The sequence below is a fragment of the Polypterus senegalus genome, chromosome 10 (assembly GCF_016835505.1).
Source record: "Polypterus senegalus isolate Bchr_013 chromosome 10, ASM1683550v1, whole genome shotgun sequence".
In the NCBI taxonomy this organism is placed as follows: Eukaryota; Metazoa; Chordata; class Cladistia; order Polypteriformes; family Polypteridae; genus Polypterus; species Polypterus senegalus.
Window position 1 is genome coordinate 23,589,991 of NC_053163.1, and position 17,620 is coordinate 23,607,610.

Here is a 17,620-nt window from a genome sequence, read left to right on the forward strand (position 1 = left end):
CTTGTTTTGGGCAACTTATAATGACTCAAGCATATATATTTTCAAATTATCTGCTAAAATGTTGGTTTAAAAATACACAACCATATTTTTCACCCACAGCAATGCTACTCACACGTTATAAAAATTCCACAGATCCAGAAGACACTGCACTGTCATCTTATTAGTTAATTGCTGATAACCACAAAATCAGCAGTGTTACTGGCAGTACCTCCATGTGCACTATAATTTACAAAAACAGAATGTCAAAGAAGGAGGTGGTGGGCTGCATGTTGTTCATTGAGAGCTCCATTTCATTTGAAGCAATTTTTTTTAGGTTGTAAGCAAGTGGACTGGTTGATATGTGTGATTGTTCAATTTACAAAGGACTTCTGATTGGGTGTTTTTTTTTCTGAATTTAACTGATCTGACAGGTGATTAAACATAATGCAGAGATGTAGCACTAGCAGGGAGCTGTGTTCAAAAATGTGTATATGTACAATGTCTGCATAATTAAACAGAAATTAGCAGTCAATTCTAAAAATATTTGACACAGATTTTCAAAAGAGGATGTTATTAAACACCTATATCAGGACTATACTAGGAAGCTTGAATTGTCGGGTCACCCTACCACTGACGCATGGACACATCCTTAAAAATGACAGGAATCCTTTGCGAGATAGCAGGCTAAACTGTAGTCCTCCAAAAACACGTTTGTTAACACAAAAAACAAAAGGCTGAGAAGGGTCTAAAGTGTGACACGCTAAGGTTACAATCCACTGCTTCACTTGAAAATTCATGGAAAAAAATGATAATATCCCGTCTCCCTCATATATAGGATCTATTATAGCAACTGCCACAGTGTTCCAAAAAGAATCTCAAGTTCATAAGAAGTGCTTCATAGGTGGGAATGAAACATGGATATAAACACAATGACCAAGTGTCTAAGCAACAAGTAGGGAGATTTTGCACCTCCAAAGGAGTTCAATTTTCAATCCAGTGCAGGCAAGATCACATGCATTTTTATGATGTTGAGGATATAGTCCATATTCATTAAATGCCTCAAAAGGCCCACTTTTGTGTAGACAGAAAAGTAATGAGGAATACAACTGACCAACTCCTTTAAGCTTTATGACATTGTCTCAACTCACACAGGACACATTGCAAGGGTAATTATGTGAAACTGGATTTGAAGAGATACCACACCTATTGCAGATAGGTGACTACAATCTGTTCCCTAAGGTGGAAGGCTAGCTCTATAGGATACATCATGAAAATGATGAAGATATTGGTAAAGCTGTAATGGTATGTGTGTTTGTACTAAACCACCACAGTATGGTACTACATGCAGTCATACAGAGAATATCCAGCGAATGTGCAAAGACTGATTAACGTAATGTGGAACCAAATTTACAAGTGCGAGTTCCACATGGAAACCTTAAACTGTAAGTCTTCAGCAAGTTTAGCTACAAGTTGACTGGTGTCTCACGAAAATCAGTCAAACTATGGCAAGTACAAATGCCAAAGATGAGCTGGAAGACCAGTCTGCTTGTTTTAAATCAGTTGTGTGGGAACATTTTGGGTTCCCAGTTAATTATGACAGTAAAAGGAGAATGAGCGAGCGGTAGATCAGACAAGGACAGCATTGTTCAGCAGTTGTAAGGTATGTGTGCGGAAACGCAACAAACATGTTAACACATATTTGACAGTATCACCCAGATGCTCCAATCAAAAAAAAAAAACAAGAGTCCAACTACTGATCCCTACTGGTTTTATGCGACTGTAAACGTAGTCAAAAAAAAAAAAAATTACAGAAGCATCATCCCAGCTGACTGGAAAACTAGACTTCTCATCCCTGTCTGGAAATGGAAGGGTGATTGCCTGGATTGCAGCAACTACAGGGGGATATAACACTGCTCTCGGTGCTGGGTAAAGTCCTTGCTAGGGTCATGCTCAATAGGATCCGTGATCACTTGCTCACCTACCAGTGACAGGAACAGTCTGGTTTTACGCCTATGAAGTCTACCATTGACCGCATACTGGCACTGAGGGTTCTCATGGAGCGCAAACGCGAATATTGGCAGAGCTTCTTTGCAGCCTGTGTCAATTTTCATAAAGCGTTCAACTCAGTTGATTGAGCTGCCCTGTGGAACATCCTGAGGGTTTGCAGGATCTCCTCAAGGTTGCTGGATATCATGGCCGGCCTGTACACTGGTACTGTGAGTGCTGTGCATTGTGGAGGCAGAACCTCTGTGTATTTCCCAGTTGATTCTGGGGTTTGTCAGGGGTGTGTTCTTGCTCCTACTCTGTTCAATGCTTGTATGGACTGGGTGTTGGACAAGGTCCTGGGGTCCAACGGCTGTGGGGCATCTGTTGGTGAAGAAAGATTCACGGATCTTGACTTTGCCGACGATCCTGTGATCTTCGCGGAGTCAATGGAGGCTCTGATCGGGGTGCTCGAGAGACTGAGCGAGGAGTCAGTATCTGGGCTTGCGAGTGTCCTGGGTAAAAACCAAGATCCAGGCCTTTAATGACCTCTTGGGCACAGCCATCATCAGTGTGTCCGTTTGTGGAGAGTGTCGATCTTGTCGAGAGGTTTACTTACCTTGGCAGTGACATTCATGTTTCTGGTGACTCTTCCTATGAAATCAGTAGATGGATTGGGAAACCGGGGCGGGGGTCTGTCATGATGTTGCTGGAAAGGAGTGTGTGGCACTCCCGATATCTATGCAAAAGGGTGAAGGTCTAAGCCTTTAGAGTCCTGGTGCTTCCTGTCTTGCTGTATGGTTGTGAGACATGGACGCTATCCAGTGACCTGAGACGAAGATAAACTCCTTTGGTACTGTGTCTCTCCAGAAAATCCTTGGGTACCGTTGGTTTGACTTTGTGTCAAATGAGCAGTTGCTCAAGTAGTCCTGAACGAGGCACATTACCTACATTATGAGGGAGCGTCAGTTACGTCACTATGGCCATGTGGAGAGTTTCCCCGAGGGTGATCTAGCTCGTAAGATCCTCATTGTTGGGGACCCGAGTGGCTGGACCAGGCCAAGGGGTCACCCACATAACACCTGGCTAAGCCACATACAGGGTCATTTCCAGAGGGTGGGACTGGACCACGTGTCTGCCTGGGGGGTTGCCCACCGGGATCCAGAGTTGTTTTGGCATGTAGTGGGTGCGGCAACGCACTGTACCAGTGCATGCTCCCCAACTTGACTTGATATTCCCCAACACAGATAAACTCAACATTTGAACAAGTGAACTGAGTGAGAGATCAAATATATTCTAACTCAGCTTACCTCTATTAGCTTGATCAGAGGAACATTGTTGCAACGAATACTAATTTTCCAGTTTTTACTGCTACTCCTCCCACCGTATGCTTCAAATTCTCCTGGTGAGTACCATTTGCCTTCTGTAAATATGCAGTCTTCTCCTGTAAATAAGAAGCAGTAGCTAATGAAGGGTACACAGCTCAGATGTTGTCTTTACTGGTATCCAAAATAAGCACTATAATGGCAAAAAACTTAACAAGCAGCTAAGAAAAATACAATTTCTTTAATGAAAGTCCATTCTGGTTAATCAAGTATTTAGGTTTAGAGAACGAAGACCACTCTGCTTTACGACTTTAATCAAGCTTCGCTCCAGGCAAGATGAAGTTCTTAGCAGATACAGGTCACACAGTAAAGATCTCCCTCTTTAAGCATGCCATTAACCTTATCCAATAAACCCCTCTGTAGTTTTATATCCATTTGAAAACTGTATATAAGCCAGAACAATACCATTATTACAAACTTTTCTTTTATCATAATAATTTCTTACCCAACCCACCCATCAATCACTGGCAATTCATGTAGAACAATTCCATGATCTGTAATATCCTGATTTCTACTATTTCAGATTGTTTCTAAATTCTAGTTACAAGAGGCAAACAGAACAGCCAAAAACAGCTAAAATGAAGTCTGATATCATGCACCTAAAAGTGATTCCCAAGTTCAGTCCTTGGAGGACCCTGTGGCTGCAGATTTTCTTACCACCAATTTCATAATTTAATTGATATTATTGTTTAGAAAGTTGTCCTTTTAGAATTTCTTAACATACTTTTATTTTATTTTTGTCAGAACTTGTTTTATGCTTATGTTTCCTTTGTCATTTTAGTTTGAATTCACCCTGTTCTAGAGAGTTTACTTACTTAATTACATCCAAAAATTGACAACACTGAACACTAAAAAGCAGTTACTTCAGTCCCATATTCAATGATATGATAATTTATTAATGAACAGGCAAGTGAAAATGGCAGTGAAGTAATAGCTCCCACTTGAATATTCAGCATTGCTTCTACACTGCTAATTGCTAATCATCAGCATCTGCATACAATTCAAAGAGCAAATTCTACAGAAAACCGTAAATTAAATTGTTTGCAGTTGTGTTTTTAAGTATTTAAAGCTATGACAAAAACTAAGATTTACTTATGAATTTCTTAGAAATATTTGTAGGCCAGATAACCAAACAAAGTCAATTCACAAAAAGAATGAAACACTTCTTGTGAAAGTGGCTTGAATAAGATCTTGCTGCCAACAAGTATACCCCAGGACTGAACTTGAAAACCACTGGTCTTCTTAAGGCCTGTTTATAGTCGGATGCAGATAGTTGCAGATGTGGCCAATTACAAAGAATGAACATCCTGGTCTGTTCAAAGCACTAGTACACAAACTGCACAACTGAAAAATGCCCCAGCTTACCCACTACTGCGCAACTGAAGAATGCTCTAGCCTTACCCCTTCAATCTCACAGATATTTTCAATTTTATTGTGCAAATTTGCATCTTTGTTCAGGGTCTGGCCAATTGCTCATTGCTATATCTTTGTGCTATTAATATTGGAGCGTACAAGTGAGATAGCAACGAATCATTTCACACAACTGTTCCATAAATGAGCCCATATTTTCTTGTTTAGAACATGTGCAGTTGGTGTGCATAGGCCCCTGCGTTCACAAAATTGTTGAGGTGTACGTAGGTCGGCACCGCGAGGGTCTGCACATCATGACTGAAGATAAAATTTACATCACCAGCCTCCTAGCAGTGATGTGGACATGCCAAGTGTAAAAAGGCTTTTAAATCTACACTGCGAGGTCCTGGATGGCCTTGGAATATTAAGCCATTTAGATAATATTTCAGCAGGAGCAGCTAAAATCTGACCTTTGGTTAGCTTCTTTCTATGCAGACTACCAGTTTTAGTCCCACATGTGACAGGTAGCTCCACTTGATAAAGCGGATATGTCCAGATTGGCTCAGGGTCTTCTTTCTGGTTGTTTTTTCTTGGGGAGCCTATAGGGAACAAACAAAGGTATTGTATTCACATGCACTTCCTCTCATCAAAATAGCATTTTGTTTAAGGTAATGGACAATGTGTACTACTTTTCAAATTGCTTGCAAGACAAATTTGCAGGAATGATTTTTCCAAAGCTTACAACTTTACAAATTTTCAACATTAGTCAAAAAGATGTGCACATTTTTCTGCCAGTGGACTTACTGGTGATGTTTTCTTCTGCCACAAATAAATATATGTGCAGAATAGTGAGCTCTGTAAAAAAATAAATCCAATCATTTTCCACTAAGGTGCACATTTTTACCAGACTTTTAACAGAGCCTACCTTTAGTCCGAATACTGTGCAGGGATTGCAGTTGCAGAGTTTACAAATAATCACTGCTTCAGATATCTCAAGCCATTTTTCAGAGATGTGAGTTTGCAACAATCTACTGCCTTATATTTTTGGGAACGCCACCTGAGTTGGTAACTCCAGTGTTCAGTGACAGATGACTAATGCTAAATATATCTAATTTATTTCTTTTAAATATGTTAAAAATACTTTATACACCATAAGCAGCAGCACACAGAATGGAACAAAGGCATACCATAGACAGGCTTGTCTGCTTTGCGCTTTTTGCTTGTTGAGGCTTGTGCAGTAGGAGGCGGTACTCCCACTGGTTGTGGATCTTCCTTTGCACCACTATCAACCGTGAAGCCATTTTTTCCACCAACTGCTTCAAATAATGCAGAATGACAGATAAGAAAAAGCATGAAACTCGACTTGATAACAAAACAAATACAGCACAGAAAAAGTCAAGAATAACTATGCTTTGAACATACTTGCACTGTCCTTCTGCACCGTGGTTTGCACTAAAATAGAAAGAAAAAAAAAAAATACTTAATCATATTTTGTTTTAAAGAATAGGAGTTGACTGGTTCAAGACCAGCCCACTGACAGTAGGAATATACTGATGAAGTATATATATATTTTTTTTTTTTACTTTTATCAATGTTTACCAAAAGCTCTATGAAAATCCCTACACGGTTTTTAGTACAAGCCCCTCACATAAATCTCTTCAGTGGGGCAGATTAATTTAAGAAACAGTTACAGAAGTACACAGGACAGAAAAAAATGTATGTTTTTTCTGGCTTGGATGCTGATCTATATAATGCAGATCTCTTACTTTTTATATTACAGTACAACTCCAAATATTCTGCTGCAACTGTTGCTTTTAGCACCCTAGCCTTTGTAGCTGGCAATCTTTTTTTTTTTTTTTTTCCTTTTTCAAATTATGCAGCAGGGCCACTTCCAATCACTTGCAATTGCCACTGTGCCATTTGTATAAGATGCTTCCCTTACAACAAGGTTGCTCATGCATATTAACTAGTCAGAATGCCTACTAGAGACAGCAATAATGTACTTCATAATATACAGTATATATGTGAAAGAACATTTATTTGAAATTTAAGGCAAAGATTCTATTATGGATCACTGGTTAAAATGTATTGTTTTGAAACTTAAATCCGGCTACAATAGTTTAGAATTTTCATATTTTTCCATGTAAATACCTTTAGTAAATTAAAAAGGTAAATAAATGTTTAGTAAAATTGCAAAATTACTCTAAGTGACTGTTGGTCATAGTCAATTTTATCTTTGATAACAGAAAATTAACCCCACTACAATCCATTTTAAATACCACTGACATAAATGAAATACGTTTCATTTTAAATCAATCAATATATTGCTTAGGACTTCATTTTTAAATTTAAAGGGAGATAAAAACTATATACATCTTAATGTGTACTTTGTTCCTGCTGTTGAGGGGCCGAAGTAGTCTCTTCCACCGTTTTTATAAGGTAAAAGTGGATTATAAAAAAATAAATAAATAAAAAAAATAAATAATATATCATACCCCTGCATTTAAGACTGTGTATACAAATAGTGAAAACACACTAAGTTCCCCCAAAGTATTTTCTACCTAGGTTAAAATGGCTTGCCAATGTAACTTGAGCTTTAAAGACATTATCCGGTTCAAGAAACAGGTCCAGATTCTACTAATGGCCTACTTAACTGAATCTGAGCTTGACATGTCACATTTGATATGAATTACAAAACAGAAATTTTAACTATACTGGTGTCTTTACTCTAAACTAAATCCGGTAAAACAATTATAGATTGGCCAAGAGTTGTACATTTTTCATCATACTAATTCTTCCAGTTAACAAAAATTTTACATTAAATTCTAACCCTGCTTAAAAACTTACCATTTTATTATTTTTTTAAATATATGTAAATTTTATATACTGTACATTTTTGAATATCTTCAATTTTATGTGTAAAGAAAAGTTACCTTCTAAAACCTCATATTTGAGAACCTTAAATTTTGGGTATTGCTGTATAATGTGATCCTCAAACACTGATTCAAAAAAACGGCGAATCTTTGCTGGCTGCTCATTTTCCAGCCAGTCCAGAAGGGTGTAGACAGCATCGTTTTGATGGGTTCTTTTCCGCATCTTCTTTATTTTCTGAAATAGAAAACCAGAAAAAAAGCCATCAGCAATCACAATCTTTAACCCATTCCCATAAAGAAAAAATAACAGATTAAATCACCATGAAAGAGCTCACCTGGTACTGCTCTTCAGGAATGACATCATTATCACGCAGTTGGTTGAGAAACATAGTGGGATCATCAATTATTGAAATTTCTGTTTTTTTCTTATGAAAAACCTGGAGCAGCTCATCATCTGTGAGGAACTCTAGTTGGCTCATGTCTGTGTGAAAAATTAACTTGTATTAACTTTGAGAATATGGATTTTTTTTCCCTTAAAGATCCACCCAATTAATTAAACATCTAATATATTTCTGCACAACACTCTTGAAGAATCACTAAAACTAAAAATCAAAATGTTAATGAAAATAATAAGCTCTGTTATTTTCACCAGGGTATTATATTAGCATTAACATAAGCCACAATACAGCACAAACCTAGTAAAATAAAAGTATAAACAGCAGACAACTCGCTTTATTATATTCCTTTTGTTAACTCATGCCCAGTTTAAACAATTACCTCACATTGGAAGTCCTTAATAAAACTGCAAACTAAAGGACATTAAAATGATATTTAGCAGGTGAGGCTTTACACCATATAACGCCAATAACAATTTCTTTACAAAATTTTGTTTCATTACCTCATGCATAATCGAGTCTTAGCTGAAGGAAACTATAATTTATATTCTGGAATTATGATATTGCCAATTATGCAATAAAATGTGTCTGTTTAACTAAATTTCAGACAGCCTATCTTCTCACAGTTCAAAAGTCCTACTACACAATTCTGGAGTTCACTTAATTTATGACTCTTAACAACTCTTTAAAAAGGTCTTAACCATGAAATTGAACAGCTGTCACATATACACAAATAATGCCTACTGCTGCACTCTTGCATTCTTTGCCAGTCTTCCAGTACAAATCCTCTGTAACAGAATCTGCCATGCTTCACTACAGTTTTTTGAGGCAATATTTAGGACATACATCATGAAACATTCTTAAAAGTGCGTACACATTATGCTCTGAACGTATATAATGTATGCAGACATATCATTCTTAGACTGTTAAGTCACTACACGCTTAAATGCACACACACCAGGATTTTGTCTTGTAATATCAATGGTCCAACACATGCACTTACAAGATTTTGTGCAATCAGTTGTGTTGTAGCTGGAAGCAACAATTGGAAGGAACAATAGCTTTCAGTAATCTGTGTCTTAAATTTGGCAGAAACGCCTGTATGCATATAGAAGTGGGCAAAAATACAGTACTAATACTTTACGAATGCTAGAATCATTTAAGACCACGTCACATTTGACAAAATTTGCAGTCGTAGCCTTCATTTACATTAATGTAGCAATTTGAAGGCAATTGGCAGTAGCTCCCAGGAAGGCCAGAAGCCTAATGTGACAGTCCCAGTGACTCACTCCAAATAGTCTGCAACTAGCACTAATAGTTATGTGCATGACAGCTGAAAACCAAGCAATACATATATTGCAGCGATAATGAAAATGGAACATGTGTTTGGAGCCCCAAAAAGAGACAGATAGTAGAGAAGATTGGGTGTTTGATATCTTGTTTTATGTACCATGACTGAATGTAAAAAAGAAAAGCCCGGAGATTGCGGCTGGCTGAACCATACATGTTAACCCTTCATACAACACTTGGTACTTCAGGTAGCACATTATTAGCTGTCACAGAAAGGGACAAGCACAATTGTGCTGGAAAGTCAGCAAGTATGACATACCCAATAACTAGAAGTCCTATAATGTGACATCAGCTCAACTCTGGACACATCCGACAGTGTTGCTGTACTGCACTTTATCATCATTTAGCACATGCATATAGTTTTAAAAAATAATGCAGGGCATATTTTGTCCATAACCTCTACTACCTAAATGGACATAATCACTTTTTGTTTAAATAAAAAACTGCAAACAGTAAATAGGAGCTGCACAGAGGTTAGTGCCACTCCATCACAGATTTTGCATATTGCGCTGTTTTCTGAAATGTCTGTTTTTATGTCTCCCTTTGATTATTCAGTCTTCCCCCCTCGGAAATTAGTTTAATGTTAACTGGTGAATTCTAGATGATCCGAATGTAAATGTTGCAAATAAAAACGTCGATACTAATATACAACAGAAGGACAACATTCCCGACCAGCCCCCTAGCAACCAATTTAACAAAGACACATTTAGACATTTTATTGTACTTGTTGAAGTTAGCTGACCGCTCTTTTGGCTTCGGAAAAAAGACTTGCAATAATGGAATGCAATGTTGCTAATGATAAAATACAAAGCAATGACCAACTGGTAAAAACAAAACTTAAAAAAAAAAAAACTCCTAGGCAGTCGGCAATATTACAAGCTAAACGCGCTGCTACAGGGAAACTGGGTTAAAAAGCAGACGCGCTCTCTTTTCTGAACTTGCTTTTCTACAGACATAAACTGCAATTACAAGCACAATTCACTTTACTTTTCAGCCATTTTTGCAGACACTTACTGACGCAATCTTCCTCCTGGTGCTTCCGTTAGAAACTTGCACAGCATAACAAAAGGAGGCAGTTATATAAAAAAAAAAAAAAGTCCACCTTTACGAATGCAACGAAACACCTCGTGGGGATGTGGGATGGGTCTTAGTCTGATGGTTTCCTTGAGGGGCGGGACTTGCAGCTAAAACTTGCGCGCAGACGCACTCATAACAAATGTGGGTCAAGGGGGTGTGTCACCGGAGTCCAGGAGAAGGGCGGCGGAGACAAGCCAGACAGACAACCTTTACAAGGGCGTGGTTTCAGCTTCCCGCGAAGTTAAGAGGAAAGGACGCGGTTACTCTTGCTATGCCACAAATGCAAAAAGGGCGCGATTTTTAAAACGTCCTCGGCGTCCCAATCTGTCGAAAGATTTTGTTTAATTTTAGAGTGACAGTGTTTTCCCGCCGACACAGAAACCACACTTGTCATTAAAAAATGGTAAGTCGTTTGAATGAAGGTAATCGTCTATTCCAAAAGCAGTGCTTTGCATTCTTATCTTTAAATGTGTAACTTTCTAATGCTGAAACATATACATGATTATTACTAGAGAAGTCTAGTCAAAAACAGCGACCGAAAATTAAAATGGGTAGAAGGAGAATAACTTATCGTTTACTTACTGTTACATAACAAGTACAGATGAGTGGGCTTTATCCAAGATCCTTTAAAAGACCCTTTTTTTAAAAACTGATTCTTGATTTTATGTAGGGTTTACCAAAAGACACATTAAAAGGTGGTTGAATGTATAACACATGATTGGCATGCTGGCACAATAAGTTACTTTAATGCTACAGAGCAAGTATAATGGGCAGAAAAACTGGACCTGGCTTTCGAAAGATGTGTCAATTCGTGACTGTCAATTGATTTCTTTCCTCCAGTCACTGAATTCAGTTAATATAAAAGGTGCACTAAGCGAACTAACAGCAAGTGTAGAAGGCAGCGTTTTGTGCAATTTTACACATTAATAGTCAGAACCTCTTAGAGGTTCGGAGGTATCATTTACTTCATGAGAGGACAAGGTTCACATCCCAAGTACTACCTGTGGAGTTTGAATGTTCTCCCCATGCCCATAAGGGTTTCGTCCAGATGCTCTGGTTTCCCCACCACAGTCCAAAGACGTGCAAATTAGGTGGACTGGTGGGGGCTAAATTGGCTCCAGTGCATATGTCTGTGTGTTCACCTTGCGATGGAGTGGTGCCCGTCAAGGGTTCATTCCTGCCTCGTGTCCAATGCATGCTGGGGTAAACTCCAGCTTCCCCACAGCCCTGCCCCAAAAGGGTGTGTTAGATAATGGATGGTTTAACTAAGCGACAGAGACATTTACTGTATTGAATAATTTAAATTCTCCAATTATTTCTCCATCTATCCATTTTAATATGCCGAACAATTCAGACTTACTAAGTAGCAACATTAATTTCTATAGTACATTTTCAAACAAGATATGTAGCTCAAAGTATTTTACAAGAAGTATAATTACCACTCCAATCAACTAGTGAGGCCATGGAATACTAAAAATACTGAAAATTACCAGATCTATAAAGAGTACTTTAATTTTCAAGCACTCAAAACAAGATTTAATATACTTATTTCTTACTCTGGCTTTTCCAGTACATGGTCACAAACAACTGCAGCAGTCAACAGCAAATGGTAGGAACCAGACTTTTATAAAATATGCACATGTTCTAGATGCTGTATGAAGCCAAAACCAATCCACTGCATGCCAAACTTGCTGATGCAATCTTTCCATTTTCAAACCCACTTACTCAAGCCCAGGGTTGCTGTAGCCACATTTGATCCTGGAAGCACTGGGTACAGGACAGGGTCCAGTTCTGGGAGCTTTTACTAATACCATGGTAGAGCCACCAGTCAAATGAATCTGCGGGATGTGGCTGGAAAATCCATGCGAACAAGGAAGAAACATGCAAACTCCATACAGGACATGAAGATGTAAGACATCAACAATGGCCACTACAAATTCATGCACGCAACAATATGTACAGCGATCTAAATTTGCTTAATACATGGTGGACTACATAAAATGTGAAAAGGCAGCAACAGTAAAGCACTAGTGGAACAACTGAGTACCCTCTTGATTTTGAGCAAACAAGGGGTCAGAGTATTTTTTTTTTTCCCCAATACCGCAACACCCTGTGGATGTTCATCAAGATATAATAAACTGTAAATGTAGCACTGCACATACAGTATCAAATGTTTTGAAACACAGGAGTCTATCTGATCTGATTCAAATGAAAAAGAAAATACCTATCCATTTCCTAACAGTGTATAGTTGTAGAGAGCCAGTGCCTATCACGACAGCGTGCCTTGGAGTACGAAACCAGTTATTTGTTCCTAAACGACAATACAAGTCTACAATTGACTCTCCTGAACTAGGGTCCAATTTTACTTTTTCTGACAACTTTTTCCCTCACTAGATTCTGACAAATGCTTTACATGAAGTTCATCGTCAGCCCCTGACTATGAAGTTTATCCTGGTTGCAGCTTCCATTAGAAAGAAACTGTGATTGTGGTGTCCACTTTACACAACCCAAAATTATTTATTTTCATTTACATCAGTACAATATACACATTTTTTGTTATCACTTACTACATTTATAGCACACTTATTGCATTGTCTTCTGTTCTTTAGTTACTATGTTTTAGTTATCCATCCAAAATGACTTCGCAAACCATTCATATTCTACAAATGGAGGACAGGCCCGCTATGTTTCTTGTTCAGGGTCACACAGCAAGTTAGTAGTAAATGTAAGAACTAAGAGCTTTGTGATTTACTGTACATTACTTCACCCATTAGACCATACTTCCTAGTAATAAATGAAAAATTCTCTTTTGTGCACTTTTCAAAATATGGATTCATCTATCCCCAAACCCGTTTGTTGCGGGGAAGCAGTACTTATTCCAGCAGCCTTGGATTTAACAATTCACACTATACCAATTTAGGGTTGTCAGTTAAACCAAACAAACATTTGGGATTTATGAAGACAGCCCAAATACTTGGTGATAAACCTGCATTCACACAGCAGGAACATGCAAACTCAACACAGGTGTTTACTGGACTGTAAGGCAGCAGCACTAACCACTGAGTCACCGAATATGCAACATAAATAGTTTAACACACAATATTTAATACATACTCACTAAATCAAAACGCAAGCTTCATATTTATATCAGTATCTCAATATACATATTACATCTTTCATTTTTTAAACCACTTTGTCCAATACAGTGTTGTGATGTGCCTAACAATTTATGTCTAGACCTATCAAAATAACATACTGACATGGTATTTAGTTATCTAGAAATTATTCACTACCTTTGTCTAAATCATTTGATTTCTACTTTAAATATTAGTAACTTTTTATCATCCTCTAACCATTAAATGGTTCAAGGCAATAAATAGATACACAGCTGTTCTCATAAAGTGCTGCACATACTAAAAGCTTTCCTGAAACTGAGAAAAGGAAAACAGATATTATAGCATGATGGGAATCTGTGTGGGGACACTCCAGGTTAACTAACCTTAGGTAAAGAGGAGACAGAATAAATATATATATATATATTATATATATATACACACACAGATGTGTATATAGAGATATATCTATATCTATCTATCTAGATAGACAGACAGACATATGTGTGTGAGTGTGTGTTAACAATGGAAATATGCCAGTCAATTACACTAGATGGTAATGTTTAGTGAGCAACAAACAGATGTATGTCACAATCTATTTTGAATATTTTCTATGTTCTGTAGTCAGGTTCACAGTAGAGCTGCAGCCCAGAATTCAAATGAACAAAAAACTTGACCAGGATGCAAAAAGTGAGGATGGTACACAAGTTTTTTTTTTTTAAAAAGAGTGCACATGGGAATGTCAATTAAACATACTATATTTTTTGCAGAACAAATCAAAAAACACTAAATATCAGACTTATGAGAAATCCATCCAGAAAAATGCAGTGTCACATAAATCAGTCAACATAATGGATTTTTTTTTACATTGTCAGTACATATTGCACCACTTAAAGCTGTACAGTACATTTATATACATATATTCTAGAGAGCAGTGTATAAATATACTCAAAGAAATTTGAAAACAAAGTACTTAAAACACTGCTGTGGAAAACATTTTTTTGCTCATGTCTCTCTTCTTATTCTATTTCTATTAGGTGGGGTGGAGGGGATTTTGCTTTTTTCTTTACTTGTATTTTAATTCTTCCATTGATTTCTCTGTATAGATTTTAAAGTAATTTGCTGCATCACTTTTATTATTTGTTTGACCGAGTAGCATGCCTTTGTGATGTTCTGCTTTTTGACAATAAATTTAAAGTTTAATTTATAATTAAAAGTGGGTTAGAAAATGACTAATTGACTAAATATAAAATTACCGAATAAAGCGTATTTTTGTGAAGTAAAACAGCAGATCACATACTATTACAGATTAATTACATACTGACAGTATATCAAAACAATAAACTTTGAACTATATACTAACATGCTTTAAGTATGAAATAATACATTAATCCATGATTACCTATTCATTATCAATTAAATAATTTAGCTTTCAGTTTAAGTTTATAATCACATGTACATCCATCTACTTTTGAGACCAACTAATCCATATCACTGTGTTGTGGTAAGATCTAGTAAAAGAATATTCTATAAATTGAACTGTAGCTACTCTATAAATTACAATTTATGAACCAGTATAAGTTCATTATTTCTTGACACAAAGTGTACCATCATTGTAGTGGCCTAGCCATTAATTATTCCATATGATCATTAAATTATCCAGTACTACCAGCTCCTTCTAATTGCTTAATGGAATAACAGAGAATTTAATGAAACATATTTTACCAGCAACACATATACTACCTTACACCATATGTAGTTGGGATAAACGCTGAAAGACTGCAATCATTAAATTTATAATCAAGTTAGAAAAGTGGATGGACATTTATATGTACCAAATGTGTATTGGTTTAATACATATAGTACGTTTATATTATATGCCAGTCACGCATTGCTCTTGTTCATCTAATATAATACTGTTCAATTAATGTTCATCTAATATAATACTGTTCAATTAATGAATTCGATATCTGATTATAATGTGTGGCGTTAATGGAGCGATGACGTTTGTATTATTTAAATACACGTCAGTTTTTCGAGATGTCACAGCGAACAGAAAAGAAGAGTTCTATACATCAGCAGATGTCAGAGCAGTTGAGACTTCAGTCAAAGAGCTGCTGAACTGTAAACACAGATAAGGAACGCAAACTTTCTCTCTGGTTGTGTCGTCGTCTCCATTCACAATTAAACTGCTCATTGACTTCAACCCAATAGCAAAGTAGCCGCGTTTAAGACCTATAACAGCTATATTTTAAAAGCACACTATGCTTCATATTCAGGGAGCTGTGATAAAAAACACTTTTGTGATCGTAAATAAATTGGCAGTTAACGCTCTTTAAAAGGCTATTCAAAATACTTTCCAAGCAATCGTGCAGGTACACGAATAAATTAGCGAATCCTGCCGATAAAAGTGTTAAGGTTGATAATAAACAAACAGTTTCGGTCCTAAAAATGCCTACTAGTCTTGAGGGTTCCGTCGGTTAAAGGTGCCTCGCTCAGCTCCTTCATTTCCACAGGGTGCTGCAGTCGGGCGAAGAGAAAGGGAAGTTCTGAACACATCTCTCGGCGTCGCATGCGCTTGTTCCTCGGTGCTGCGACTGGCTCTCTCACAGTCCTGGCGTAGACTAACGTTTATCTCCCGAACTCTGATCACAACTCGCTTATTTATCCTAAAGACGAGTATCGCCCGAGGTCTGGATTAAAACAAAACATTCTACTTACTGGGTACTTTTAGTACAGGCCCAGAGAGACTTTTATTTTGAAAGGTTCCACACTCGCCCCCTTTATTGTGCAACACGTTTCTTTCAATGAGAGCCGCTCGCATTCACATTCAAACCCGCGAATATCCTACGCTAGTAAAAAGCCGAGAAAAACCACTATCTCTGAGAAAATGTGCTCGTTTTGATTTTAGGGTATTGTTTTTAGTCAGTACTGTGATCTATTTTTCTCTCTAGCACAATACATTTCTTGTCGCCTCCCCTTCCCGCTAAAACAGCACACGGGGTGGAAAGTTTCATTCCTCCAATCCGGGATCTCTTCCTTTACCCTGGTTTTCGCAGCGATCATGAGGGACAAAACAACACACGGCAGCATTTCACACTGTGAAGGCCGCGTTGACCCCTTCACTGCTCTCCCCTTTGTGTGAGGAGCGGATGGCTGCGGCGCGCGCACGGCTCGACGCTCTACCTGTCAACACTGCGGCCGGACTCCCATTTGTGAGTCCCCGCGGGGAGAGGCAGCAGCAACAGCGGCCAAATCCGAAAGGCGCTTACCTGAAACGTGCGCCTCCCGAGTGCAGGAGACTTGATTGGCCGCAGCAGCGACACTTTGCACGGTGACCCTTTTGTTTTTTAAGAGTTCAGTGTAGTGTCTCTTCCCAAACAAAAATCCCGCCCGCCTTTCACCAGAGGAGGCTCTGACACGGGCGGAAATGAAGTCTCAATCGAAACCGAAACTTGGAAAAAAAAAGTTTCACATGGCACGCTTTAGGCCGACTCCTTGCTAGTCCCATTAAAGGGCCATGCACCCCATTTTTGTGGGTACCCAAGAAGGCGGAGATGGGCATAAACTCGATAAGTGGTGCAGTTGCTAGTACTTTCCGTACAAACCCGTGCTCCGTATATGGAAGTTGGATTAAACTGAAAAGGCAACAGAGAACACGAGAACCGTGAGACATTGGTGTTTTTCGGAAAGTATAATTTTGTTAACCGGAGATTACCTTTATTCAAACGGATTTTCTGTGATGTTGCCAGCATCAGCAGTGCTGCCACTCTTTAGCTGAGAAACACTTGACATGGTGCGACCACAGGAACACACGCTTCCAGTCCAGTCTTTTTCAGTTAACATATTTTTCCTCTTTGTTTCAGACCTTTTCACTTATTATATTGTATTGATATTTATTTTGGAATTTTCCTAATTTATTTTTTGTTGGTGTCTGCACAAGTGTGCTCAACGATGGGCTGGCACCCTCCCTGTCACTATTATTTTGCACCTTGTAGCCGATCCTTGTGACCTCGACATTAAGTGGGTTTGAAAGGAGAGTTCGGACATTTGTCCTGTCTTCTCCTGACTTCTGTATTTAGGTTTTTGTGTTTATTATATGTATTTGCAAACAT

General features: G+C 38.0%; 1 protein-coding gene across 5 annotated transcripts in view; it reads right to left on the minus strand.

The window, feature by feature from the left end:
• The window catches only part of LOC120536952 (nuclear body protein SP140-like protein), a 35,016-nt gene extending 18,058 nt beyond the window's left edge, over positions 1-16,958 (minus strand). The window contains exons 1-7 of one of the 5 annotated variants that reach the window (XM_039765532.1): positions 15,965-16,223; positions 7,906-8,051; positions 7,631-7,805; positions 6,120-6,149; positions 5,885-6,013; positions 5,168-5,296; positions 3,273-3,406 (exon numbers count right to left, since the gene is read on the minus strand). In XM_039765532.1, coding sequence (XP_039621466.1) covers positions 3,273-3,406; positions 5,168-5,296; positions 5,885-6,013; positions 6,120-6,149; positions 7,631-7,805; positions 7,906-8,051; positions 15,965-16,079 — 858 coding nt within the window. In that variant the 5' untranslated portion in view covers positions 16,080-16,223. Of the gene's footprint in view, positions 1-3,272; positions 3,407-5,167; positions 5,297-5,884; positions 6,014-6,119; positions 6,150-7,630; positions 7,806-7,905; positions 8,052-10,329; positions 10,437-15,964; positions 16,227-16,777 lie in introns of those variants that run through there. The other 4 variants (XM_039765533.1, XM_039765531.1, XM_039765530.1 and 1 more) reach the window with 4 other exon arrangements.
• Between the last annotated feature and the right edge of the window lie 662 nt (positions 16,959-17,620).